General features: G+C 54.9%; 2 protein-coding genes and 1 non-coding gene across 4 annotated transcripts; 1 reads left to right on the forward strand and 2 right to left on the reverse strand.

The window, feature by feature from the left end:
* Nucleotides 1–341: 341 nt before the first annotated feature.
* Nucleotides 342–15,848, forward strand: Epha1 (EPH receptor A1). Of its 2 annotated transcripts, none has more exons than XM_040740466.1 (18): nt 342–475; nt 1,427–1,494; nt 6,121–6,402; nt 7,522–7,924; nt 8,125–8,280; nt 8,588–8,932; nt 9,054–9,181; nt 9,417–9,567; nt 9,828–9,924; nt 10,135–10,193; nt 10,970–11,095; nt 11,880–12,065; nt 12,173–12,234; nt 12,341–12,547; nt 12,694–12,843; nt 13,075–13,268; nt 15,229–15,384; nt 15,478–15,848. In XM_040740466.1, exons 1-18 carry the CDS (start codon nt 388–390, stop codon nt 15,554–15,556), a joined length of 2,937 nt encoding a protein of 978 aa, XP_040596400.1. In that variant the 5' UTR covers nt 342–387; the 3' UTR covers nt 15,557–15,848. The 2 variants fall into 2 exon arrangements, with proteins under 2 accessions (XP_040596400.1, XP_040596402.1); XM_040740468.1 differs by lacking the exon at nt 342–475 and adding an exon at nt 1,012–1,144.
* Nucleotides 3,557–3,664, reverse strand: LOC121137783. The gene has a single exon (XR_005875078.1). It is a non-coding gene; the product is annotated as a U6 spliceosomal RNA (small nuclear RNA).
* Nucleotides 15,849–15,947: 99 nt separating the features above from the next.
* Nucleotides 15,948–25,250, reverse strand: Zyx (zyxin; the record flags this gene model as incomplete). The annotated part of the gene is made up of 10 exons (XM_013122782.3): nt 15,948–16,480; nt 16,942–17,062; nt 17,889–18,067; nt 18,181–18,350; nt 18,664–18,796; nt 22,957–23,454; nt 23,579–23,671; nt 23,813–24,018; nt 24,506–24,771; nt 24,928–25,250. Coding segments are annotated over 10 exons (2,094 nt in total), but the record flags the coding sequence as incomplete, so codon positions are not given.
* Between the last annotated feature and the right edge of the window lie 289 nt (nt 25,251–25,539).

Below are 25,539 nucleotides of genomic sequence, written 5' to 3' on the forward strand. Positions count from 1 at the left end.
TCGGCCGGAAACAAAAAAAATAAATAAATAAATGCGGAGATCTCTTCCAAGTCAAGTCGAACTAGTTGAAGGCTGGATCCAGACTGGGTTGGGTTTAGGATACACTTAAGAAAGTCTAGCCAATTCCCGGCAACGCCCACTAGGCGGCGACCTCGGCCTCGTTCCGACCAAGACGCCTCCAGGTCTTAAAAGTTTATTACCTGCCTAACAAGTTTCCTTCCTGCCCTACTGTCCCTTTAAGAAGGTGAACCAGGTGAGGTCGAGGCCCCGCCCCACCCCGCGCTGGCCCCTCCCTCCCCGCCCCCGCCTGGCCGGCCTGGCTCGCCCAGTCCCTTCGCGACCTGGCCCAGCCGTCGGGGGCCGAGGTCCCAGGTCCCGGCCGGCGCCATGGAGCGGCGCTGGCCCCCGGGGCTCGCGCTGCTGCTGCTGCTGCTGCTGTGCGCCCCGCTGCCCCCGGGGGCGCGCGCCGAGGAAGGTACCGACCCCCTCCCTCTCCCTTTGCCCCGGTTGGCGGGCAGCAGCCTGCAGAAGCCGGCATTCCTGAGGAAGCTCCCCCCCTTTCCTCTCCGCACCCCACTCCTCCTCCCCGTCTGCGCCCCCCGGGAGCGAGGAGATCGATTGGCCTGGCCAATCTTTGGTCTTTAACCCCAGACTCCTGCCCACGGGATCAGTCACCCTTACCCTCCTCTGGCCAGCACGATTTTGTGGGTGGAGAGGGGGAGTTCCTGACCACAGCCAGGGGAGCTGCACTCACACTGCAGCTTCGTGGGACCCTCCGTGTGCCCACCCCGAGTTTGCAGCAGCACTCAGAAGTCCCAGGTAGAAAAGCCTCCCTTTCAGCCGGCTCAACCAGACCACAGATAGACCGCCGCCGGTGGGAGGATTAGCACTCAGGGGCTCCCAGGTGTTGAGAATCCAACTTTACAACCTCAAGTTTTGCAAACCCTCCCTGACTGTGCCCCTCCCACTTCCCAATATCGGAGCTGGGCCTAGCGCCCCACCTCCTGTACCCTCATCCACCAGAGCTTTGGCCGTTGACAGCAGAAGTCAAACTCCCAACAGGAGCCCCTGCCAGGGTCCCACTCAGGACTACGAAGGTTTATCTTCCCTGACGTCCGCCCGTGGCAATCCCTGCGGCAGACGGGTACTCCAGTACTCCCGGACCCCGTTGGCACAGCGTCTGAGGCTGCTCTTCCAAGGCTCGCTGTCCGGACTCTGGTTCAAGCCCCAGCCTCCAACCCTTACCCCCGCTCCTCCTAGCTCCCATCACACTCCGGAGGAATCCATCCGCTGTGATCCCCTGGAGCGCTTCACTCCTAATTCCCGGACCTCGCTCGGGCTGGGGGAGCACCACAATACCCAGGGTACACAGCAGGGCGCCCGCCTCCTCCCCCTTAGGTGACATTCTCGTTTCCTCCTCATTCAGTCACTCTGATGGACACAAGCAAGTCACAAGGAGAGCTGGGCTGGCTTCTGGACCCCCCGGAGGATGGGGTAAGTGTCTGGAGGACCTGGGAAAAGTTCAAGTGTGAAGGCCAGCGGGAAATGGGGTGGAGAGGTGGGCGGAGGGACAAAAAAAAAAAAGATCAGGAAAAACTGGAAGTATCTCCTTTAGAGGGGGAGGGGAAGCTGAGTCAGAGCCTCCTGGATGGCACTTGTGGGGGGGGGGGGTGTCAAACTTCCCTCTGCTGGGACTGTCTCCACAGCCTCGCCCTCTTGCCATGGTGGAGGGCGGGGGGCTCACACCCCCTACTGAGAGCATGCCTATGCTAAGGAAGGCTATCAGCTGGATGAGGCAGTCCCCCGGAAAGCATCCAGAGCCTCAGCTCTGTTCGTTGCAGTGAGTTATGTGGAGGGGTTGCAGAGCTCCATGAAAGTGTGAATGATGTATGGATTTGTTTTTTCTTCCTGAGGAGGAGAGCCAAAACTCTCATCAAAGTCTTCAAAGGTCCTTTTGGCTCCCTCAAACCTAAAAGCTGCTCCCCTCCAGGGCCCCCCAAACACTGGGCTTGTTCTCCACCCCTCCCAAGCAGCCTCCACAAATGCCATGTATTCCAGCTGCTTGAGAAAGAAAAAGCCAGCTCCAAGTCCCGTCCCACCTTAGGTGTCTGTCCCTGAGACCCAGGAGCAGAGGTGGGCTATTAGTGTGTCAGAAAGATTGTATTCAGGCCTAAGGTCCAGGGGCACCCTTGCTGCAACCCAGTAGAGCTGGCCTTAGAGACACAAGGCAATACCTCTGTGGCTGGAGACTACTATTACTTGGAACCACATGACAATACCTCTGGGGTGGGAGATTTACTGACTGGTCCTGGACCTATTCTCTGGATTTCCTTTCCTTAATCCAGCACCTAAGGCATGTGCTGCTGCTGTTGCTGGGATTAGAGTTACTGCTTTCTTTCCCTCTTGGAATGGAGGGTCAAGGCTCCCCTTGGAGCTCTTCCACAGAGTGGCCTATAATTAGAGTTAACAGACTAAACCATAATGCATCCTCCAGGAGGGGCCCGTTTGCAAAATCCTGGATTAGGCCAACTCTAATAGGTGCCTCATCTCATAAACCAGCTAATCACCCACAAGGAAGGCCTGGCAGGACCATCTGCTGGCTCCCACTGGCCCTCCTTACGCTTCGCCAGCCCCACCTGAATAATTGAGCCCCAGTGGAAGCAAGGCCTCTATCACGGTCCAGTGCTGCAAGGGCCGTGCTCCCACCCTGATCTCTTCCTCCTCCTCCTCCTCCCTCTTTCTAAAACCGGCTAAGTCCGCACAGCCAACCTCCCAGAATACACCCATGTTAACAACCAGCGGGCCGGCGCTCATGAGTGTCAAGTGAAAGGATCCTCAGTGTTGTTCCCAGATGATAGCTGTCCCCCATCTGTCCCTGCTGGAGTTGGAAGAGGCAGTCACAGCTGGGAACATCTGTTTCCCTGGGCTCCAGCTGCAGCCTTGGCAGTCTGGCTACTGATCTGCCACATATTAAGGTGGTAACCCTCCTGTCCACCTGCCTGTGCCCTGGGCTTCCCCACGGTGCAAACTCCAGGTAGAGTTGTGGCCTTCGGACACCTCGTTTGATCTTTGAACTCTGTGACATAATACAGAATTACATGCTTCAGGATGGCACCACCCTACCAATTCTTAATTAGTGGTACTTTTTTTTTTTGGTCATGAGGGCCCGCTCACTGGAGTGGAATAAAAAGTCTCAGGATGAGTTTCCTCAGGGTCTCAGTCTCTTCTCCATCAAATTTGGGATGGCATCCAAAATATCAGTGAAATGGTTTGTGAAATTTGTGTTCTTTCTTTTTCTTTTTTTTTTTTTTTTGTTTTGTTTTTTTCAAGACATGGTTTCTCTGTGGCTTTGGAGGCTGTCCTGGAACTAGGTCTTGTAGACCAGGCTGGTCTCGAACTCACAGAGATCCTCTCGCTCCTGCCTCCCAAGTGCTGGGATTAAAGGCGTGCGCCACCAATGCCCGGTATTCTTTCTCTCTTTCTCTCTTTCTCTCTTTCTCTCTTTCTCTCTTTCTCTCTTTCTCTCTCTCTCTCTCTCTCTCTCTCTCTCTCTCTCTCTCTCTCTCTCTCTCTCTCTCTCTCTCTCTCTCTCTCTCGTGCAGGGGCCGTGCTAAGATCCTCTGTATTATTCCAATTTTAGTGCATGTGCTGCCAAAGTGAGCACTGTAAGCTTCTGGCCGAGGAAATGTTCGAGAGAAAAAAATGTCACTGATGAAGTACGGTGTCTATGCCACCAGCAGATAACCAGAACGTGGACAGTGATTAAGCCCCTGGAATGTTGACCAGAGCACCCAGGCCAACGGAACAGAGTAGAAAGGACAGACCCAAATCCACATGTACGATAATTTCATGCGGATGACCGTGGAATTTCCATTCCGTGTGGAAAGTATTGCTGGGGACAGAAATGCTTCCTCCCCTCTCCCTAAGTGAGCCTGTGAAAGTGACACCAGATGATGAATTAACAGGAGAAACACTATTTTAATTACCTTCATTGGCACAGGATGAAGTTCCAAGAAAGTTCTGAGGGCTGAGGCTTCTGTGTGTCATCCTGAGCTTTGGAGAGGAGGGGGCGGGGCGGGGAGGCGGGGTTAGGCCCAAGTGTGAAATGAACAAAGGGTGTCCTGCTGCTTCCATTTGAAAGTCTCTGGGGCGAGAGAAGTTTCCTTTGTGCAGCCTTCTTCCTGGTACTGACGCTCACAATGTAAATCCTCTCCAAAGATGTAAATGTCTTTTACCAAAGAGCAGCCTGTATGAGCTAATCCTGTCCTTACCGGTTATTTTTTCCAAGCAATCATTTCAGTGGCCAAATAAATATATTTTGGGGTGTGCACCGATCCCCAAAAGTATTGATTTGCCGCCATACTGGCAACTGGATGTCTGTAATTTTTTATGACAGAATGAAAACACCTCTCCATGTTCTTGGAGCAGATAAAAAAAAATTCTGGTGAGATCAAAGTTTAAGCCAAAAACAAAAAATTAAAAAAAAAAACCTACAGGCGTTGGTGGCGCACGCCTTTAATCCCAGCACTTGGGAGGCAGAGGCAGGCGGATCTCTGTGAGTTCGAGGCCAGCCTGGTCTACAAGACCTAGTTCCAGGACAGCGTCCAAAGCTTCAGAGAAACCCTGTCTCAAAAAACAACAACAACAACAACAAAAAAACTATAAAATTTTCAGGCCAAAAGATTAAAAAGAAATGTATGACCTCAGGCATAAACACACAGCCCAAAACTCTTGATGTGATCGTGCAAAAATGCAAAATGTGTTTTCACATAAATGGTGCCATTAGCAAAAATGTGGGGTGGCTGAGAATCTCTGAAACATCCATACCAAGCAAATAGTTAGTATCTATAATGCATTTTTTATAAAGCTCCTCCGAATGAAAATGGCAGAGTTTAATGCAAACATAAACAGCCAGTGAGCAAAAGAGAGACATGCAACCTCCCTCCTTCAAAGAAATGCAGCAGCGGCAAACGCTGTGCTGGCTTGTCCATGGACTGGGAAAAGGTGGAGAGAACTTTAGTGCCCCTTCTGATGAGCTCTTCAGAAGACGAACTCTCAAACCGATGAAGCCTTTGGAGACCAGCTTAGCAACATCTTGTAAAAATTCTGATCTATTGATTCAGCAATTCGGTAGAAATCTTGCAACCATCTGTCTGCTTCCCTAAAATAAATAAATAGGAACGAGATAATTACCCAACAATAGGTGAATGATTAAATGATTATGGTGCATCCATATGACGGGGTGCTGTCTGTATTTTGCAACAAGAGCCAGGTCTGTATGCATCCTATAGGCATAATCCCAAGGCATTATTTGTTACAGCCAAGGAAACTACAGAATAACCCTCGTATGGCTTTTATTCTAAAAATGCAGAACCATTTAGACGCTTTCTTGGGAAGTTTTGAAAGTGGTCTAGAAAGTTTTATTTCAAACCACTAGGAATGGCTACCTCTCAGAGTAAAGGTGGAAGGATTGGGGAGGCCTTACCTTTGTAAGTCATCTCCTAACCTGCTATAGTAAACAGAGATGTGAAGATTAAGAGCATAAATTTCTAGACCTGAAGTGCCTGGCTTAGCATTCCAACTCTGTCGCTTAATGCCCAAGTAAGTCCCTCAGATATTGGGCAAGTTACTCCATACTGGCCCTGTATCAGTGACCTGTGGGAAGTTATAGCAATGCCAGCCATTAGGATTACTAGATTTAAAAATTCTTTAAATGTTAAAAAAAGTCAAGGGACGGCTCTCCATGCACAGTTCTGTGCTTGTCCCTGTATTCCAAAGACAGAGAGAGTTTGAAAACTAAGACTCTGAACAAAACAGACCGACAGATGCCTTTGGGGGTGCCTGACAGTTCTGCTGATTGAACAGGTCAAAAGTCCTGGCCGTACTCTTCTGTTTGAAGCAGATGGAATTAAGGGACCAACTATAGGCTAGGGTATAAAAACCTTATCTTCCCCAAGTCCAAGTAACCCGCCCCCCCCCCAGCTTGAAACACTTAACCTACTCTGCTGGGGCTGGGAAGTTGAGCGACGCTGGACCACAAGTCACACGTTAGCCTGGGAGGTCTGACTCCATCTCCCTCCTGGTCCGCTCTGACCGCTGAGTCTGCTTCTCTTCTCGCAGTGGAGTGAGGTGCAACAAATGCTGAACGGGACGCCCCTGTACATGTACCAGGACTGCCCGGTACAGGAGAGCGGAGACACGAACCACTGGCTTCGCTCCAATTGGATCTACCGAGGGGAGGAGGCTTCCCGCGTTCACGTGGAGCTGCAGTTCACTGTGCGGGACTGTAAGAGTTTCCCGGGCGGGGCTGCGCCTCTGGGATGCAAGGAGACCTTCAACCTTCTCTACATGGAGAGTGACCAGGATGTGGGCATTCAGCTCCGACGGCCTTTGTTCCAGAAGGTACTGCTGCCCCTGCGTGCGGTTCCCACCCCTGATAGGGGGATCCGCACCATGGCCCAGCTCAGCCGAGGAGAAGCAGGGCAAGCGCGAACGTAGAATAAGGGAAAGAATACAAGACAGACAATACCAGAGAGGCTGACCTGCGCGTCACTGGCTGCGCTCTGACTTCAAGGGCACCATTTAACCTCTCTGCGCCTGGGCGGTCTCATTACTTATTACTTGGCATCCACTGAAATAGCATTATGCTGTGGTCGAAAGGGGATTGTAGTGTGGAGGCTTTCAGACATTCTACCTCAGCGCCCATCATGGTGCTATGTGACACGCCCCCAAGAGCATCCCTGGAACTACCAGTCACTAGGACCAAGGCATTCTTTCATGGCACGGAAACACGCTAGAAAGCAAAACAGTCTGAGCTTATTGTGGGTTGTGCTCTTGTTTCTTTCCAGTGAGTCAAGGCTGTAAAGTTTGTTATTGGTAGTAAATCAGTTATGGCGCACTCTGTAGCTGATCACCTCATGGGCGGTCTTAGGAACACCTCCCGGTAGTGGAAAATTTTATGGGTCTGTAGCGTTCCACTGCCTGGGTTCCAGTCCTAGCTCCACCGTGTCATAGCTACACTCTCGTTTAGAAGGACCAGATTGTCATAGCCTTGACCTCCTCTTCTGTTAAGGAAGATGGCGAGGCATCCTGTCTCACGTGGTTATTGCGTGTCTGCAAAGCGCTTACGCTCGGGCGTCAACCTCTTCCGTCATGGCTATGTACACTGGGCGTCCGTAATCCACAATGCTTAGGGTCTGCAGTGTTTCAGACTTCAGACTTTGGAATGTCTATGTAGACACACCTTGGGGATGGGACCCAATTCTAATTATGAATTGTCTTCATGTTTCACCTATGGCTTATACGTGTAGCTTGGGGTGCTTTTATACAAATTACAGTATGATCGCCTTATGGTTGGTTCCATCACGTGAGATCATATGTAGTAGACATTTCCGTCTGTGGTATCAGGCTTGGGAGCACGTCAGGTTTTAGATTTGTGGGTCAGAGGCAGTAAGCCTATGCGAAACCAAAAGTTGCTTGTTGGAGTGGGGATGAAGCGTGGGCATCCCTTCTGCTCCCCAGGTAACGACCGTGGCTGCAGACCAGAGCTTCACCGTCAGAGACCTGGCATCTGGCTCTGTGAAGCTCAACGTAGAGCGTTGCTCCTTGGGCCGCCTGACCCGTCGTGGCCTCTACCTAGCTTTCCACAACCCGGGTTCCTGTGTGGCCCTCGTGTCTGTAAGAGTGTTCTTCCAACGCTGTGCAGAGACTGTGCACGGCTTGGCCCACTTCCCTGACACTCTGCCTGGACCTGGAGGATTGGTAGAAGTGGCTGGAACCTGCGTCTCCCGAGCACAGATCAGCCCGGGGTCCTCGGGTACACCGCGCATGCACTGCAGTCCCGACGGCGAGTGGCTGGTGCCGGTGGGCCAGTGCCACTGTGAACCTGGCTACGAGGAAGGCAGTGGCAGTGTGGGGTGCACTGGTAAGAAATGGGGTGGGAGGAAGCCCCAGGGATCACCTGGGTGGGCCTTATAGGTGCCAAAACAGGGCTTCGTTGCCATGATTTTTAACCTGAGTGGCATGTCTGCAGGGGTGTTCCAGTTCCGGGGAGTGGAGTAGAAAACGCGCAGGCTCGGTTTTTCGTGTAAAAACAAAAGACGTGGTTCTGCCTTCTCTCTCCAGCCTGCCCTGTTGGCTTCTACCGAAGAGACGTGGAAACACTCCGTTGTCTCAAGTGCCCTCAACATAGCACAGCGGTGTCCGAGGGGTCTACCATGTGTTCCTGTGAGAATGGACATTACCGAGCCCCTGGGGAGGGCCCCCAGATAGCATGCACACGTAAGTCTTGCAGCCAGGGCCTGGCAACCTGGCCACAGTTCCTGGGCCCTCCTTGGGGCTAGGACTTCCCAGAGCTTACCAAGTAGTAGAGACCCAGGGAGGCAGGTGCTGATTAGAGCTCCTCCCTGCCCTCTGTTCTTTCTAGAATGTAGGGGTATGGTTATGTGGCTTCCTCTTTGCCAGAAGTCAAATCTCTCATGAGGGCTTTGGAGGACACCGGTAATTGGAATGATGAACGGAAGCAGGGGTCGGTTACTAAGGTGACAGCAAACTTGGTGCCTATTTGATGGCTCCTCTTGTCCCCCAGGTCCCCCATCGGCTCCCCAGAATCTGAGCTTCTCTGCATCAGGGACCCAGCTCTCCCTGCGTTGGGAGCCCCCCAGAGATACAGGAGGGCGCCATGATACCAGATACAGTGTGGAGTGCTTGCAGTGTCCGGGCATCGCACAGGACGGGGGTCCCTGCCAACCTTGTGGGAAAGGCGTGCGCTTCGCCCCCGGGGCTACAGGGCTCACCGAATCTACTGTGCAAGTCGAAGGCCTTGAGCCTTATGCCAACTACACGTTTACCATCAAATCCCAAAACAGAGTGTCAGGACTGGACAGTTCCAGCCCGAGCAGCGCGTCCCTCAGCGTCAACATGGGGCACGCAGGTGAGGAAGTTCGGAGCAAGCCTAAGGCCACAGGGGCGAGTGACGGGGCAGCGGCGGGGATGCAACTGAAATGACCCGTGCTTCCCTTCCAAATGCAACCCTTGTCATTCCGGGTGTCCAGAGTCGCTCTCTGGCCTGTCCCTGAGGCTGGTGAAGAAAGAGCCGAGGCAGCTGGAGCTGACTTGGGCAGGGTCCCGACCCCGAAATCCCGGAGGGAATCTCAGCTACGAGCTGCACGTGCTGAACCAGGTCAGAAAGCTACTCGGAGACGCCCTTCAGCGTTTACTGGACTCTTAACGTTCCCAACTCCGGGGGTGTAGCGTTGGGGAAGACATCCAAAACAAACCGGCCTCCTCGGGATGACTGTCTGCAGAGGTCCCCGGCCTTACCGTGGCAGCCCCACGGGGTCCAGGCCCTTCCGTGCCTGCCTATCTTTGCCAAGGCTGGCTCAGCACAGCCTCATTAATGCAAGTCCCACCCACAGGATGAAGAATGGCACCAGATGGTTCTGGAACCCAGGGTCTTGTTGACGAAACTACAGCCAGACACCACATACATTGTGAGGGTGCGAACCCTGACCCCACTGGGCCCCGGTCCTTTCTCCCCTGACCACGAGTTTCGGACAAGCCCACCAGGTAGGTTATCTCTGTCTTGTCCCACCCCAAACATATACAGTTATCATCTCACGGAGGCACTTCAGCTCCCGCTTTTAATGACCCTCGCTCTTCTCTGTAGACATGCACACGCTCCCCCTCGGTAATCTCTACAAAGAAAAACAGACCCAATGCCCTCTGAAAAACTGACTCTGGGTATACACCCAGAACCCTACCTTTTAGCATCTATCACCCCTAAGGACTAGGAGCCCCCGCCCTAGACTTCTGATTCGTATGCCCAGTTTCCAGGAGCCTGACCGGAGGAGAGATTGTGGCCATCATCTTTGGGTTGCTGCTTGGAATGGCTCTGCTGATCGGGATTTATGTCTTCCGTTCAAGGTGCTGGCTCTGCCCTCCCCACCCATTTATCTGGGGTCCCCCTGCCTTGTTAGAAGCCCTGCCTTATCCCAGATCATTCTCCTGTCCCCCAAAACCAAAGCTCAGATGTTCCCCCACACCCAGCTCTCATGCCTGTGCCAGATTCAGCCAGAGTGCACTGGACCACTGAGATTTCCCTGGGTCCCTGAAGAAGTTATCCTACCTCCACAGGAGAGGCCAGCGACAGAGACAGCAGAGGCAGCGTGAACGGGCTACCAATGTTGACCGAGGTGAGGCAGAAACGTGAGAGAGAGAGATAGAGACAGAAAGAGAGACACAAAGAGACAGAGACAGAGAGACGAGACAGAGACCGAGAAAGGGACAAAGAGGCAGAGAAACCCAGGTCGACTCTGGGAATGTGGGTGGGATATGTTGTCCCTAGGGCTCTTGATTTTTGCCACCTAATTAATTTTGGTTAATTAACTTTCCTGTGATAGCTCTCAGCAGCCCCAATATTACCTACTAGCTCTTGGTACCAGTGCGCAGCCACCCTGGGCTCCGGGCTATGTTCTCCATCTTGGTAGCTGGGTCGGTGAGCTGAGGCCAGGCAGGAAGGGGTTGAAGTCCCCTGAGGCATGTGGACTTCTTGCTTGTCACCTCATTAGGTGGTTCTGCAAGAGGGAAAGGTCTGCTGTCTATTTGGGTAGCTGGCATGGAAGGGAGGCTTCATCCGGGAGTGAATGAGGCGTTAAGTGACTTGGACAGCATGGTGTTAGAGGCTGGGACACGAGTCGTAGGAAGACTGGGTGACTCCCGGACAGGGAATTTACTCCAGGGTCTGAGTCTGGCCACCACTATGGACCCTGAACAGGAGGACAGAGGAGATTGGGATGTGCAGGGTTCAATGCTAAGAATAGAGATTTTTGTCTACTTGAGCTAACGCCGGACTCATCTCAGAGAAGGGAACCATTGAGAACGGGCTCAGCTGTCTGCCTTTCTCCCTAGCCCCCCATGTCCCGATCCCCGAAGTATACGCTACAGTTCTGAGCCCTCTTGTTCTCCCTAGAGGACAAGCTGTGGCTAAAACCCTACGTGGACCTCCAGGCCTATGAGGATCCTGCACAGGGAGCCTTAGACTTTGCCCAGGAACTGGACCCCGCCTGGCTGATTGTAGACACTGTCATAGGGGAAGGTAAGTCCTGCTGTGACCCCCGCTGTCCCCCCTCTGTGTGGTAGCACATGGCTGCCAGCAGGTTCCTTTCTTCAAGCCCGAGTGCCCAGATGCGCCCATGCCTGCTGTATCCTGCATCCTCCTTGAGCTGCTCTGCCCTGGAGCAGCCTCTGCCTCCCACACACTTGGCTCTGCGGTTATGGGGTTTCTGATAAAGAAGGTTAAACACATCATCATCTCTACCCGTAGAGGTGTCACCGCCATGCCAAGGTGCAGGTTGTTCTCGGATGTTTTCCCCCAAAGTAGGAGAGATTCAGAGCCTCCCCAAGTGAGCATTCCATTCCACCAGGGGCCCAGTGTCCTTGGGCCGCCCCAATCCCCTGGGTCACCAGGGAAAAGAGATCTCAACAGAGAACAAAGCTTGGCAGTGTCCTGGTCAGTGATGCAGCTAAGCCAACACTGCGACCCGGGAGCTCACTCACAGGAAACAGGCAGGCTTCCTGTTACTTGGGCACTAGCCCTGGGCTAGCTTGTCCTTCATAAACGCAGCTCCGTCCCTCTGCATTTACCTAGTACTTGCTTAGCATAAAGTCAAGGAGCATGCTGGCCGTGGCAGGCAGCAGCGACCAGCTCGCAGAGCTTCATGTTGGCTCCAGACTGTTGCTTCTCCAGAGGGGCCTCCCAAGCTCTGTCGTCCTTCCTCAGATTTCCCAGTGAAGAGGAACTGGGACTAGAGGTGTCACTTCCTGCTCATGGGACAGTCTGACTGTGTCAGGCCACACAGCCTTGTTTTCATCCCACCTAGGAGAGTTTGGGGAAGTGTATCGGGGAACCCTGAGACTCCCCAGCCAGGACTGTAAGACTGTGGCCATTAAGACCTTGAAAGACACGTCCCCAGATGGCCAGTGGTGGAATTTCCTCCGAGAGGCGACTATCATGGGCCAGTTCAACCACCCACACATTCTGCGCCTAGAAGGTGTCGTCACAAAAAGTATGCAGTCGTCCCCAGGACCCGGAGTAGAATGTGGGAGGAGGGGGAAGGGAGAAGGGGGGAATGGGATGCCGGGCCTGGGCGTGATGCATGCGCTGTCCTCTCAGGAAAGCCCATCATGATCGTCACAGAGTTTATGGAAAACGGAGCCCTGGATGCCTTTCTGAAGGTGAGGTGGGCAGAGGGCAAGCTCGGAAGGGGTCACACCATGGAGCCCCCCCCATGCCTTGTGGGAGACTCTCCATCCTCTCATGTGTACATTCACCCTACTACAGGAACGGGAGGACCAGCTAGCACCTGGTCAGCTAGTGGCTATGCTGCTGGGCATAGCATCCGGCATGAGCTACCTCAGTGGGCACAATTATGTCCATAGAGACCTGGCTGCCAGGAATATCTTGGTGAATCAGAACTTGTGCTGCAAGGTGTCTGACTTCGGCTTAACCCGCCTCCTGGACGACTTTGACGGCACCTATGAGACCCAGGTCAGAGCCCCATCCACGCTCTACACGTACAGTCATTTAGATGGTCCACACGCGTGTGCGTGCTGGCATGAGACCTGATTCCCGTCCCACGGTTTTGTGCTCATCCGTGCCCTGAAACGTCACCCTCCTGTGCCACGCCTTCTTAGGGAGGGAAGATCCCCATCCGTTGGACAGCCCCGGAAGCTATTGCCCATCGGATCTTCACCACGGCCAGCGATGTCTGGAGCTTTGGGATTGTCATGTGGGAGATGCTGAGCTTTGGTGACAAGCCCTACGGGGAGATGAGCAATCAGGAGGTGACCGTTTCCCCATGTCAGACCTGACACGCCTCCTGTCTCTTCTGAATTCCTCAACGCGGTCTTTTCCTATAATTATTTCTTTCCAACTCTTAATTTTTGGGCAATATTTCCTGTGGTCCCTTCTCCATTACTTCTTTGTTCAGGGTTGCGTAGAGCCCAATAACTTTGTGTGATTTCCTAGCGGATGTAGCTTCTTGCCTAGGCCTCTCTCCCTGTCTCCTGCTACAGGTAATGAAAAGCATCGAAGATGGGTACCGGTTGCCCCCTCCTGTGGACTGCCCTGCCCCTCTATACGAACTCATGAAGAACTGCTGGGCTTATGACCGGGCCCGCCGGCCTCACTTCCTCCAGCTGCAGGCACATCTGGAACAGTTGCTCACTGACCCCCATTCCCTAAGGACCATTGCTAACTTTGACCCCAGGTAAGTATGTTCAGAAATGACGGGAGTTCGGAGGTCAAATCTGAAAAAAGTAAAAATTCCATCGTATCCACTGAGTGCTGGTCCTGGGATCTTGGGACAGAATCCAGCATGAGACAGAACCCAGTCCGCGCCCTCTGAGAAAGCCCAGGGTAATAGAGGTAGGCTCCCATCTATCATGAATTTTTAAAGGCTCTAGCCAGGTGGTGGTGGTGGTGGTGCACACCTTAATCCCAGCACTCAAGAGGCAAAGACAGGCAGATCTCTTGTGTTTGAGACCAACCTGGTCTACAGAGCTAGTTCCAGGACAGCCTTCAAAGCCACAGAGAAACCCTGTCTCAAAGCAAACAAACAACATAAAAAGAGTTAGCGCTAGATCACCCACCTCACTCTATTTCCCCTGGAATCTTTAGAGTCACTTTTGATTGTTACCCCCACTATGTTACATTATGACTAGGACCCCCAACTCTGGTGTTCCTGAGACTTGTTATATTATTTTACATTGTTACTATGTTACATTATGACTAGGACCCCCAACTCTGGTGTTCCTGAGACTTGTTATATTATTTTACATAGTTACTATGTTACATTATGACTAGGACCCTCAACTCTGGTGTTCCTGAGACTTGTTATATTATTTTACATTGTTACTATGTTACATTATGACTAGGACCCCCAACTCTGGTGTTCCTGAGACTTGTTATATTATTTTACATAGTTACTATGTTACATTATGACTAGGACCCCCAACTCTGGTGTTCCTGAGACTTGTTATATTATTTTACATTGTTACCATGTTACATTATGTCTAGGACTCCCAACTCTGGTGTTCCTGAGACTTGGGATACTTTTTCTTTCCATATATATATATATATATTTGCATGTGGGGGAAAAGATTCACAGATCTAACAAGTCTTGGAGGGCCTACTGGTACAAGCTCTTTGCGGAAGCCTGGTGCCTGCTCCTGAGCGCTTAGGCAGCTAGGTTGGGGTAGGCACAGGAGGCGGTCTGAGAACACCTCTGACGGCTTGGGCAGTCTGGAAGGAGCTGAGGAATAACAGATCACAGCCAGTACAGAATGGTGACAGCATCCAGGGCAGAGCCAGCAGCCCTGTGAGTGGGGAAGCAGCAGCAGAGATTCGTACAGAGGACCAGCCCTGCTGAGAAGGGAGGACTCTGAGAACAAGAAAATGTTGACCAGTTTCCCCAAATTGTATTTTATCAAAAACATGATCAGAATGTAGAGAATGGAGTAGAAGGAGGGGGTCGAGCCAGGCAAGGCTGGACTTCGGCTGCTTTATCGGGTAAGACAGCCTGGTGTGCTGGCCTCTGTATCAAACCCACCATATATAACCTTGTTTCTGGGAGAGACCGTTTTCCATGTTCCAACTTTCGAGACTATCTTTTGGAGCACAACTCCCTCAGACTCTGGAGACTGCATGTGCTAATCTTTCTGGAATGCTGGATATTTTTCCCCCAGCAGATTTACTTTGCTAATGGTTTTTGGCTCTGTCTGGCTTTCCTACAGGAACACTCATTGTATTGTGGCTATCAGAGTGTAAGAATAACAGTTGGCGGGTTAATATGGCAAGCGAGGGTTGCTCCTAGGTGGCCATCTTAAGAAAAAAAACGCGAGATAGCATCTTGCTGTTGTTTTGACTTATCTTAGTCAGGATGCATTCGTGTCTAACGGGCTGGGAATTCTTCACTAGGGATGCCCATAGCATCCACATTCCCCAGATCTACCCACCGAACAGGTCAGTCAGCTGCCCACCTGATGCTCCGAGGGGAGCATCGCCAGGAAACAGGTCAGGAAGGAGGCTCGGGTAACAGCCAGTTTATGTGCAGAGCCGCTTAGAGAGCTATATACAAGCTCAGATTGAGTGCTGGCTAAGATGTGGCCGCCCAGGCCAACCAGGTTCCTGTACTCCGGCGGGGACAAACGTGCCATCGAATCCCACAGGGTGACCCTCCGCCTGCCCAGCCTAAGTGGCTCTGATGGGATCCCTTACCGAAGTGTCTCTGAGTGGCTTGAGTCCATACGCATGAAGCGTTACGTCCTCAACTTCCACTCGGCTGGGCTGGACACCATGGAGTGTGTGCTGGAGCTGACGACTGAGTGAGGACTCTGGGGCCAGGCAGCCCGGGCATGGGAGGGTGACTGAGGTCTAAGAAGCCTCTAGATACAAGGCCTCCCTTCTCTCTTCCACAGGGACCTGACGCAGATGGGAATCACATTGCCGGGGCACCAGAAACGCATTCTCTGCAGTATTCAAGGATTTAAGGACTGAGTGGCCACTGAGAAGATGTTTCATCCCCCTGCCCCCTCCTCGAGCAAGGACAGGGCTGAGGTCACTCCCTGGACCTTTCCCCAGTCTACAAGATGTAGGCTATTGGTGCTGCTCCTGCCCATTCAATCAGGACTTGGCCTTTGGCTCAAGGAGCCTTTGTTTATAAAAGAGAGATGCAAGTGAAGGGGATTGTGGGTGGGTGACGGGGGACGGTTTAATATATACACATATATATATATGTACTTACATATGCATTATCTATTTTTGTAAATAAACAGGAGTTGAGTTTTCATCCCTACCCACGATCTCCCCGACCCCACCCCCCACATTGATTCCTTCTATTTCAACCCCGGTAGTTGAGGTATTAATCAAAGAAGCAAGTACTAGCACATCTGGAAAACGAGGTTTTATAATTTTAGCAGCACAGGGCAAGGTGGGTGTCCAGGCTGCTGGAGCCAGGCTCCTGGAGGGTTCAGGGCTCTCCCACCCGCACTCAGCAAGCACACTGCATGGGCTCAGGCCAGCCAAGGGCATTGGTGCAGCAGTGAAAGCAGCAGCACTAAGTGTGACCCTCGGGTTGGGGACCTCGGGACCATAGGCAATCCCTGTAAGAGAGAGAGGCAAGGGGCGGAGCCAGGGGCTGGGCCTCATCACCAGGACGGAGCCTCAGCACTTCTGGGTCGTGCTGAGGCCCTGGGTCAGGGCACTTGAGATACTGGGGAGGGGTTTGGAATGCAGGGACGGTAGAGGCAAGGATTGGTCTCGGTGTGGGTGGTCCACGGTGGGGAAGGGACCTGTAGTCTGGGAGGAGGCCCATCCTCAACTCTGGGCTCTAGCAGTGTGGCACTTCCGACAAAGGACGTGGCCGTCCAGAGGGAAACAGCCGTTGTCATCTGCCTCAATGGACAGGGCCTTCCCACAGTCCTGGAAAGGAGAAAGGGTAAGGAGGTCACCGCCATGAAGGTTCCGACTCCACCCTACTGTACTACAGACCAAGTGTTGCCTAGGCTTGGGGTTGGCATTCTGGCCCTGCATGCCTCCCTGACCACGCTACCACTCCTGCTCCTTACCTGCTGGAAAGGAGGGGACAGGCAGCACCCAGGGAACACACCACCTGAAGACCTGAAGTCCCACTACAGGTTTGGAGCCTACGCCATCCTCCCCCAACTCCATTCTGACTGTTTCTCACTGCTGCAATCTCCGGAGACACCCCTAACCCAGAACACACACACACACACACACACACACACACACGCACGCACGCACGCACGCACGCACACACACACACAAACAAGCAAACCCACTCCATCCCCACCCGTTGGGAAGTCCTTTAGCTTATTCCAAGGCTCAAAGTGACCTCTTGCAAGACAGGAGGGGCGACTGACCTCACACTTGTAACACTTCATATGGAAGTTCTTGTCCAGAGCGACTACTCGTACGGTCTCATCTTTGCCAGGCTCAGGCATGATGGGCTCCGAGCACACGGAGCACCTTGGAGCATATTGCCTAGGGGGGAAGGGGGGGTCAGAAAGCAGGTTCAGAGAGGGTTCAGTGGATCCAGGCACCTCGGGCTCTCGGCCCCTAGCAGGGCACAGGGTAAGGAGGCGTAGATCGGGTGGCCGCAGGGAAACACCTTTGTATCCCACACGTCCGGGTGGAGCAAGTTCATGAGAAAGGTCAAAGGACCGAGTGGCGCACACAGCAGGCTCTTATCAAGGGGAATTTCCTGCCTCTCCGCTTACACAATGCTCCGTCTCCCACACCTCTGCCATAGGTGTTCCTTCCCACACCCTCGCCCCGCCCACGTTACCGCCCGGCGGGAACCCCAAAGGGGGACAGAAGACACCACCCTCTGCAATGTGCATACCTCCAGTCTTGGGAGGGTGCACCCAGAGAAAGCAGAGGGACCAGGGATCCCAGTCACCCACACAAAATCCCCCAAACAGTATCCCCCAGGCCTACTGTCCACGGTGGGGAGAGACTTCACTCTTCCCATCCTACAGCTATGCTGGTACTTTGCCTGCCAGCCTAGGACTTCTGCTATACGTCTAGGGAGAAGCCAGTACACCGAGCAGCTGAGCTCCAAAGGAACCCTGAGAACCCAGCCTGCGTGTGAGCACAGCCACTCCGGGACCAGCTGCTGAACAAACGCACACCCCAAGGAGCCCGAGGGAGCTGCCAAGGCTAACGTGAAAGCAGCCTAGGTGGCCAGCAAGCAAGACCTACGGTATGGTGCGTTGCTGACCCGGGGCCAGGTAGCAGCCTGGTTACCAGACTAAACATGGATGGACATGGTGGGGGGCAGGGGGCGGGGGCGATGATAGGTGCTCACTTGTGATAGTCAGGGACACAGTGGGGTTGGTTGTCCTGGTCCACAATGAAGGAGGTGCCCTCCAGGGGGCAGGCACAGACCACGCAGGTGAAGCAACGCGGGTGGTAGGCTTTGCCGGTGGCCCTCAGCATGCGGTCCGTGATGGGCTGCCCACAGGTGTTGCACTTCTCCAGGGTCTCCTGGGGGGGGAGACAAGCCGAGCGGCTTGTGAGGGGACCCCCAAGGCATACCTTCCCAGGGCTCACGACCAGCCCCGCCACAGCCAGGCAAGCCCCGCAGCGGGCAGACTTACGGTGTAGCAGCCCTCGCAATACGGCACCCCTTCCAGGCTGTAGAACTGCCCGCCCTGCAGCTGCGCCTGACACTGATGGCAGGTGAAGCAGGTGATATGGAACAGCTGTCCCAGTGCACGGACGGCAGGCTGGGCGCGGGGCAGCGGCTGGTGGCACCGGCCACAGGACTCTGGGGAGATCAAAGTATTTCATCTCAGCAAGAAGGACAGAAGAGGGGCTGGAGAGATGGCTCGATGGTTAAGAGCATGGGCTGCTCTTCCAGAGGTCCTGAGTTCAATTCCCAGCAACCACATGGTGGCTCACAGCCATCTACAATGAGATCTGGCGCCCTCTTCTGGCCTGCGGGCATACATGCAGGCAGAACACTATATACATGATGAATAAATCTTTAAAAATAAAATAAACCTAAAAAAAAAAAAAAGACAGAAGAGGCCAAGAGCTCTTGGAAGTTCATGCCCAGGGAAGGTGGGCGGTGGACTCACCGTTCACCGACGCACTCTGCTGCCGTGTCTCCCTCTGAGGGTTATCCATGTCGTGCATCAGCTGCTGGGTCAGCTGTTCCAACTCCTCCACCTCCTTGAGGGTCAAGGGTCCCGGTCCTCCAGGAGAGCGCACCTAAAAACCCCAACGCTTTTTTCATATCCCCCAACTCCTCCCAGATGGGCCAGTGACCCTTCCTCACATGAAGACTCAAGCTCACACCTCCTTCCCTTGACATTAGGACTCTTCAAGCTCCTCCCTGCCGTGACCCCCAGCACCACACATGCAAACACAGAGAGGGGCGAGGCTGACCTTAGCCTCTGTCTCCAACAGTGGGACATCTTCACCTGCACAGGCCAAACCCTCACAGTCCCAGGCACTCAAGACAGACCAGAACAACTGAGCAATGGGAACCACACACACAGCAGTTCACGTCACTGAAGCACCCAGAACGCCAGGGCCACACACCAACTTCACAGAGCATGCTCAGACAGTACCTCCCAAGGCCCAGACAAGTGCTACACCATTAGTACACACACACACACACACACACACACACACACACACACACACACACACACACACACACACACACCCGCTGCTGAGCAGCCCCTGTGAGCATGAAGATGCCACAAGGCTGGAGCACAGGTTAGACCCTCAAAAGCTGTCTGCAGGAGCCCACCCTCCTTCAGACAATCTGAGTTTGTTCCCAAGTAAGGGGCGGCTGAGTGAGGGTTTTATAGTCCACCTGATCCCTGTCCTTCCCCTTAGCAAGTCTCAGGGGAGATCCAAAGGCCTGTTCCTAACCCAGCCCATTCCTCCTATGCAGAGGACCTTGGGGGCTAAGGACTGGAGAGGGAAGGGTGTCCTAGTGCAGGGACGAGGCACTTCAGAAACCTGGAAACTTAAGGGCTGTCTGACCCAAACCAGCCTGACCCTGAGACACTCCCGAGAACTCTGGATGGGGCCGGGTTAAGTCCACCCAGGACACTGGGGCCCTAAGACCTGCTGATGCCTTCACCCCACCAGCCCCTGGAGCTCCTCACTGTCTCCTTCTCCAACCCCAGGCCACACCTTCCCAAGGGAAACACAGAAGGCACACTCCCCCTGCCTGACCTTAGCCGCTTTCCCTAAGATGGACTCCTTCGGTCTGCTACTCTTAACGAATGGGGAGGGGGGTCCCCGGATGCAAGCTTCCCCTCTGTGCTCTTCCAGGATGCCCATCCCTGCACTCTGAGGACAGGGAAACGGACTCTGCTCATCGTTGCTCCTATACTATAAATGGCTGTTCCCGCACTGGAAGGATAAACTGTTTGACCACACTCCTCCTGTGGGTGCCCGTGTCCTTCCTGCAGGACACTATCAGCGGCTGCCTCCTCCTGCCTGCCAGCAGCCACGTCACTGTTCAGCTCCCGCAGCCTCAAAATCCTCATCTCCAGTACCTTCCACCTCGAGGCATCTTGGACCTGCGACTGATCAGCTCTTTGCCCCCCCAAGATCCTTCCCAGCTGTTCCCACCCCTCTCCTCGACACCCACACTGCTGACAGACAGCCTAGCAGAAGGGCTTAAGTGTCCTACCTAGGCTTCAACCTGTCCCCGAGCCTTGTCAATCAAGTCCCTAGACCGGCTTCTTCCCTAACGCTTTCTACAAAGGCCTTTTCTACCACCCCGAGGCTATCTGACCCAATCTCTAACCCTGGGCCACACCACTACCTGTTTCCTGTTTCTGCCTCCACCCCGCAGAAAGTAGGTGGAGGGATGCTGAACACTGGGGAGCACCCAAAAGGAGCACCCACCACACCCGCCACACCCTCCAGCCCCGGCTTCTCTGTCTGGTGTTCGGCTCTGCCAGATCCCCAGTTGCCTTCCCCACAGCAGCTGTTCCAAAACCTTTCTCCATCTCCCTGAGCCCCCAACTGCTTGGCCCCCTCCCTCGCACTCACCGATGACCTCACCCCTCAAATGCCTGGAAGCTAGCCAGTTTAACTTCCCCCATCCTTCTTTCTTTCCAGCCAAACACTGTGTCACCCTGTCCTTGGTCCTTCCAGGGCCTCTGAGGTCAACTGCTGCTCTCAGAGATCTCTGGCCTCTTTTCCCTGCTGGCTTCTGCCTCCTGGTTGAAACACATACCTGGACTCTCCTCCCCTAACTCAAAAAACCCCTAACACACACAGACACACATACATCAAACACATACACACAGACACAGACAAAACACACACACACACACACACACACACACACACACAGAGACTGAGACGGAGACTGTGCAGTATGACTTGAATTCATGGCAATCCTCGTGTCTCAACTTCCCATGTGCTGTGACTTACAGGCCACCATACTCAACCTCACCTCCAAACTTTGAGATCAGGCTACACTACCAGCTTCCATGTTTCCACCAACTGTTCACTCAACTTGGCCACCACCATAAGACACAAACAGTCCCAGGGTCATCTGTACGCAGTCCTAAGAGTCAAATCTCTGCATATCTGTGTCCTCTTCCCTAAGGCAACAATGGAGATCCCCCAAGGTCACCTCGACTGACTACTTCTACGGATCCCATCCTGGAGTTTTTCCTCCATTCCTTTTTCATGACCCAAGGTTCCCGAGGCCTTTAACTTCCTGCTGCGGAGTTCCCGGAAGACTTGTCAGCTACCCATGGTGCCTAAGGTTCTGCGCACACCTCTAGCTTGAGGCATGCCCCTGCATTACAGTTCTACAGTAGCCGAGTGACAAGTCCAGCTGAAAGCCAAGCGCGCCTGAAGTTTGTTGCTCAACACGCTGACAGCTGGACCCCTCCTCTTCCCGTTCAAACCATTTCGCCATCTGTACTTCTCTATTTCGCCCGTGCTATTGCTATTCCCCAACATACCCAGGCCTGAGCCTTCCTGGCGTCTGCGCTCCCCTACCCCAGCTGCTCATCAGTTACCTTTTTCTGTAGCTTCTCCCTTTGGAACAGCTTCTCCCTCACCCGTGAGTCCTATTTCTCACTGCAACGACTACTGCTGTGGCCCACAAGTGAGCCCTCCGCCCAATCACAGACCTCTCTGCCTCTAATAGGCATCTCGGCTGGAGACACTGCAGAAAGCTTCCAGAGTGTTACTTCCAGCAGTCCAACTACTGAGCAACCCTGGGTGACTCTCTAGTGCGCACAAGCTCCCTGTGGGAGATTTCTTACCTAGTCCTTCTACCCCCCACCAATCTCAAGTACAGCTCAAAGTTTTTCCCATAGGAACCTTCTGCTTTCTGTTCTCCAGCAGCCCACCCCCCCTCCCCACCCCCTCCCTTCCTCTACCTCATGTGTGCTCATACCCTTGAGTTCTGCACAGGCTATTCCTCCCTAAGTGCTATTTCCAGTCCTTTCAGGGTTCTTACGTCCTCAAAGACTCGAAGGCAGACAGACCGACCTCATGAAGTTGTCCCTAACTTGCCAGTCCCCATGTTGGGTCCCAGCTTCACACCCGGGTAACCTCAAAGACACGGAAGGGAAGTCAGCCACACTTCTTCACACACACCGAGTCTGAGTACGCACAGGCATTCACGGTCAATCGATCGGTCAGACAACCACCGGGTCCCTTCAGGAGATCTCGTCTCCCGAGCTAACAGACAACGGCGCTGTCCGTTTCTATTTTGAGCCTTCATGTGCTAGACAGAGAAGACAAGTTCTCTTGCTGTTGACCACCAGTGTTTGTGGTGGGTGGTTATTTCAAGGACAGTTAAAAAAGAAGAAAGAAAAAAAAAGGCTCAAAGTTCACCCAACTTGACTAGGGTCTGAAACAGCTTGTGGGGAAACGGGCTGGAAACTCTACCCCAGGCCTATGAATTCGGAAAGCTGAGCCGCCTGTTTGAGAGTCCTCTCCTGCCCGGTGTCCCAGTCTGCACGGCACAGTCCCTGACACTCAGCTGACACCGGCCCATAGGTGTGTACTGGTGCTGACTATGACACTTTGATCTCTAGATGCGCCCTCCGGCAAAGTGCTCAGAAAGCTAGCAGCCTCGGGACTAAGTCAAGGAAGGCCCAAGAACAGGAAAAGGTAAGGCTGGGCTAGTGATCTCATTCTCCCCTTTAACATTCTGGGGCAGAGGTGCAAAGTTGCATCCTCTTAATTCTAAGCACCCTGCTGCTCTGCCTACTGACCCAGGCTAGTTAGGCTTCCTCCAGACAGACTTTCTGTTAACCCCACACTTCCCCCGCTGCCACACCCATTCTGGCTCCCCTGATCCTCTATCCCACCCTAACCCTTTCTTCCGTAGCCCCAACTCCAGCCCGTGGCCACAGCTGTGCCTTCCTCACCTGGTTTTGGTTTTGGTTCTGAGCTGGAGGCGCTGGGTGCTGCTTCTCTTGAACTAAGGGCTTCTCTTTGTGCTGAGCATAGGTGAAGCTTGGGGGCTGAGGGGACCCTGTGGCCGCAGAAGAGGGAGCCTCTGGAGGCACTAATTTTTGATTGGGCTGGGACCCGGGTGCACTCGGAGTGCTGGGGCTGAACTTGGAAGCCGGGGGAGTAAATCTGGGAGCCCCTGGAGCAAACTTAGGCGCTGGAGTTGGAGCCTGAGAAAGGAGACCTCGGGGCTGTGCATTAGTGGGAGGCGTGGGCTGGAACTGGACGGGGGGCTTGGCCTGAGGTTGGACATGGAACTGGACCTGAGGCTTGGCCTGCGGCTGAGGTGGTGGCTGGGAGTTGGAAGGGGTCTTCCAAGGAGGCAAAGGTGCTGTGCCCCCAGGGACGGGCTTGGTACTAGGCTTGGGGATAAATGGGGTGGCAACCGGTGGGGCTACGTATCCAGATGATACCTGCAAAGGGAAACGGGGGTTGGGGGGAAGAAACGCACTTAGAGAAGGCTGTCACCCCACCTCCTTACGTCCCCTCCTCTCCTTCCGGGCCCCAGTCTCTTCTAATCACTATCCTGCCCCTTACCCGGGCCTTGAAGGGATCATTCTTGGTCATGTCATCCAGCAGTGAGGACAGAGAGTCGATCTCCAGGTCAATACTGCTCACTTTCTCCCTGGGCTGGAGGGTCAGGGGTCAGGACACCCATCCCAGTCAGGCCTCGTCATCCCAATCCCATCGGGGGAGAGTAAAGACCCCTCTCCACTCCGCGGAGGTGTCCCCCCCATCCCCGCCTCCCAAAGCCCTCCAAAGCCTCCCTACCTGAGATGGGAGCTGGGTGGGGGGCTCGGGCCCTCCCTCCTCTTCCAGGGGAGGTGGAGGGGAGGGGAAGATGTCCTCCTCCAGAGGCGCAGGGGGGAATGGTTCGTCGATCATCGGGGGAGGCGGAGGTGGGAACGCACCACCTCCCAGGGCACCCTCCGAGTCGTCGCCGTCCCCAATAAGGGGAGGAGGGGGCAAAGGAAAGTCTAGGTAGGAAGGGAGAGAGGAGGCTCTCAGCGCCGGCCCTCTCTCCTCCTCTCCCCCACCCCACCCCGATCCCAGAACTCTTTTCCCGCATCCCAGAGTGTGTGCAAGACCATAACGAGGAGCTCAGGACGCCCTGAGACTCAAAGCAGGTCGAGAAAGGCCGGGGATCGAGCCGAGGAACCATGCAGCTCCCGTTACACTTCAGGAGAACGGATCCAAAAGGGAAGATTCCCGGCCCACATTCCCGCCTCCCCCCCCGCCCCCCCACCCCACCCCACCCCAGGCGGGAGGCTTGGAACCGTCCCAAGGGTCCTGGCTCCCAGCCAGGAGCTCCAAGATGAGGTAAGAACATCTGCTCAGGACAGGGTGGCTGCGCCCAGCCCCCCTCACTTTCGCAACAGCCCTTTCCAGGACACCAGCCTCCCCCATCCCCCAGATTCCCCTCCCCAAAAAGCCTCCACCCCTCCCCAAAGCCCAGCCGCATACCTTCGGGGGGCGGCGGGGGGATCTCTCCCACCCGGCCCATCTGCGCACGCTGGGCCCCGGCTGCCACCGAAGAAGAAGGCTCGCTGTCCCCAGGCCGGAAAGGATTCACTTTGGGCTTCGGTGCCACCACCGGGGCGAACTTCTTCTGCGGGGCGTAAAAGGCCGGAGCCGACACCGAGACGGAGACCGAGACGGCCGGAGGCGGGCGGGGGGGCCGCCATGGCCAGGCCGGGCGGCTGCTGCTGCTGCTGCTGCTGCTGCTGCTGCTGCGGGGAGCGTGTGGGTCGTCGGGTCACGCGGCGCCGCGCTGGACTGGACCCCCACCCCCCCTAGGTGACCCCCACCCCGCGCCTCCCAGAGTCCCCACACCCTGGGGCGGCCGAGCGGCTGCGGCTTCCCCGCCCCACCCCCGGCGTCCTCACCGCGGGCAGGAGCGTGAGCGCCGCCGCGTCCCGGGTGACCGCTCGGCGCCGAGTCCTCCGCGGACTCCCGCGTCCCGGTCCGGAGCAGCCTCTAGCCAGGCAGGGAAGGGGCGGGACGGGGAGGGGCGGGGACGGGGAGGGGACGGGGACCTGGACCGGGAAGGGAGGGAGGGAGGGGGGCGGGGAGAGCGATCGCGGCGCCCAAGACCATACAAGGAGCGGCCCGGAGAGGGGGCGGGGAGAGGGCCCCGGGGAGGGCGGACTGGGCAGGGAAACTCCCCCAGGAAGGGGCCCGGGTCCTGACCCCCCCCGGGGGCGGCGGGGGGTTAGGGGTGAGGTCTCCGGGCTTGGCGAGCGGTCTCTGCCACTCGCCCCCGCCCCCGCCCCCGCCGGGCACCGGACCACCCTTTCCCCCAGCACAGGCCTCTGATGTCATTTCCTGACCTGCCACCTACCCCACACCCCCCCCCCCACTCACACACACCCCTCCGCCCGACCCCGCGGGTGCTCGGCGTCTGACTCACCGTCCCCGCTCTAGGCTGAGCCGGCCGGCCGGCCGCTACCCCAGAGGTCCCGGAAAGAACTCAACCCCACTCCCTCCCATCCTCCTCC

Source organism: Mesocricetus auratus, unplaced genomic scaffold (assembly GCF_017639785.1).
Source record: "Mesocricetus auratus isolate SY011 unplaced genomic scaffold, BCM_Maur_2.0 Super-Scaffold_100694, whole genome shotgun sequence".
Classification (NCBI taxonomy): Eukaryota; Metazoa; Chordata; class Mammalia; order Rodentia; family Cricetidae; genus Mesocricetus; species Mesocricetus auratus.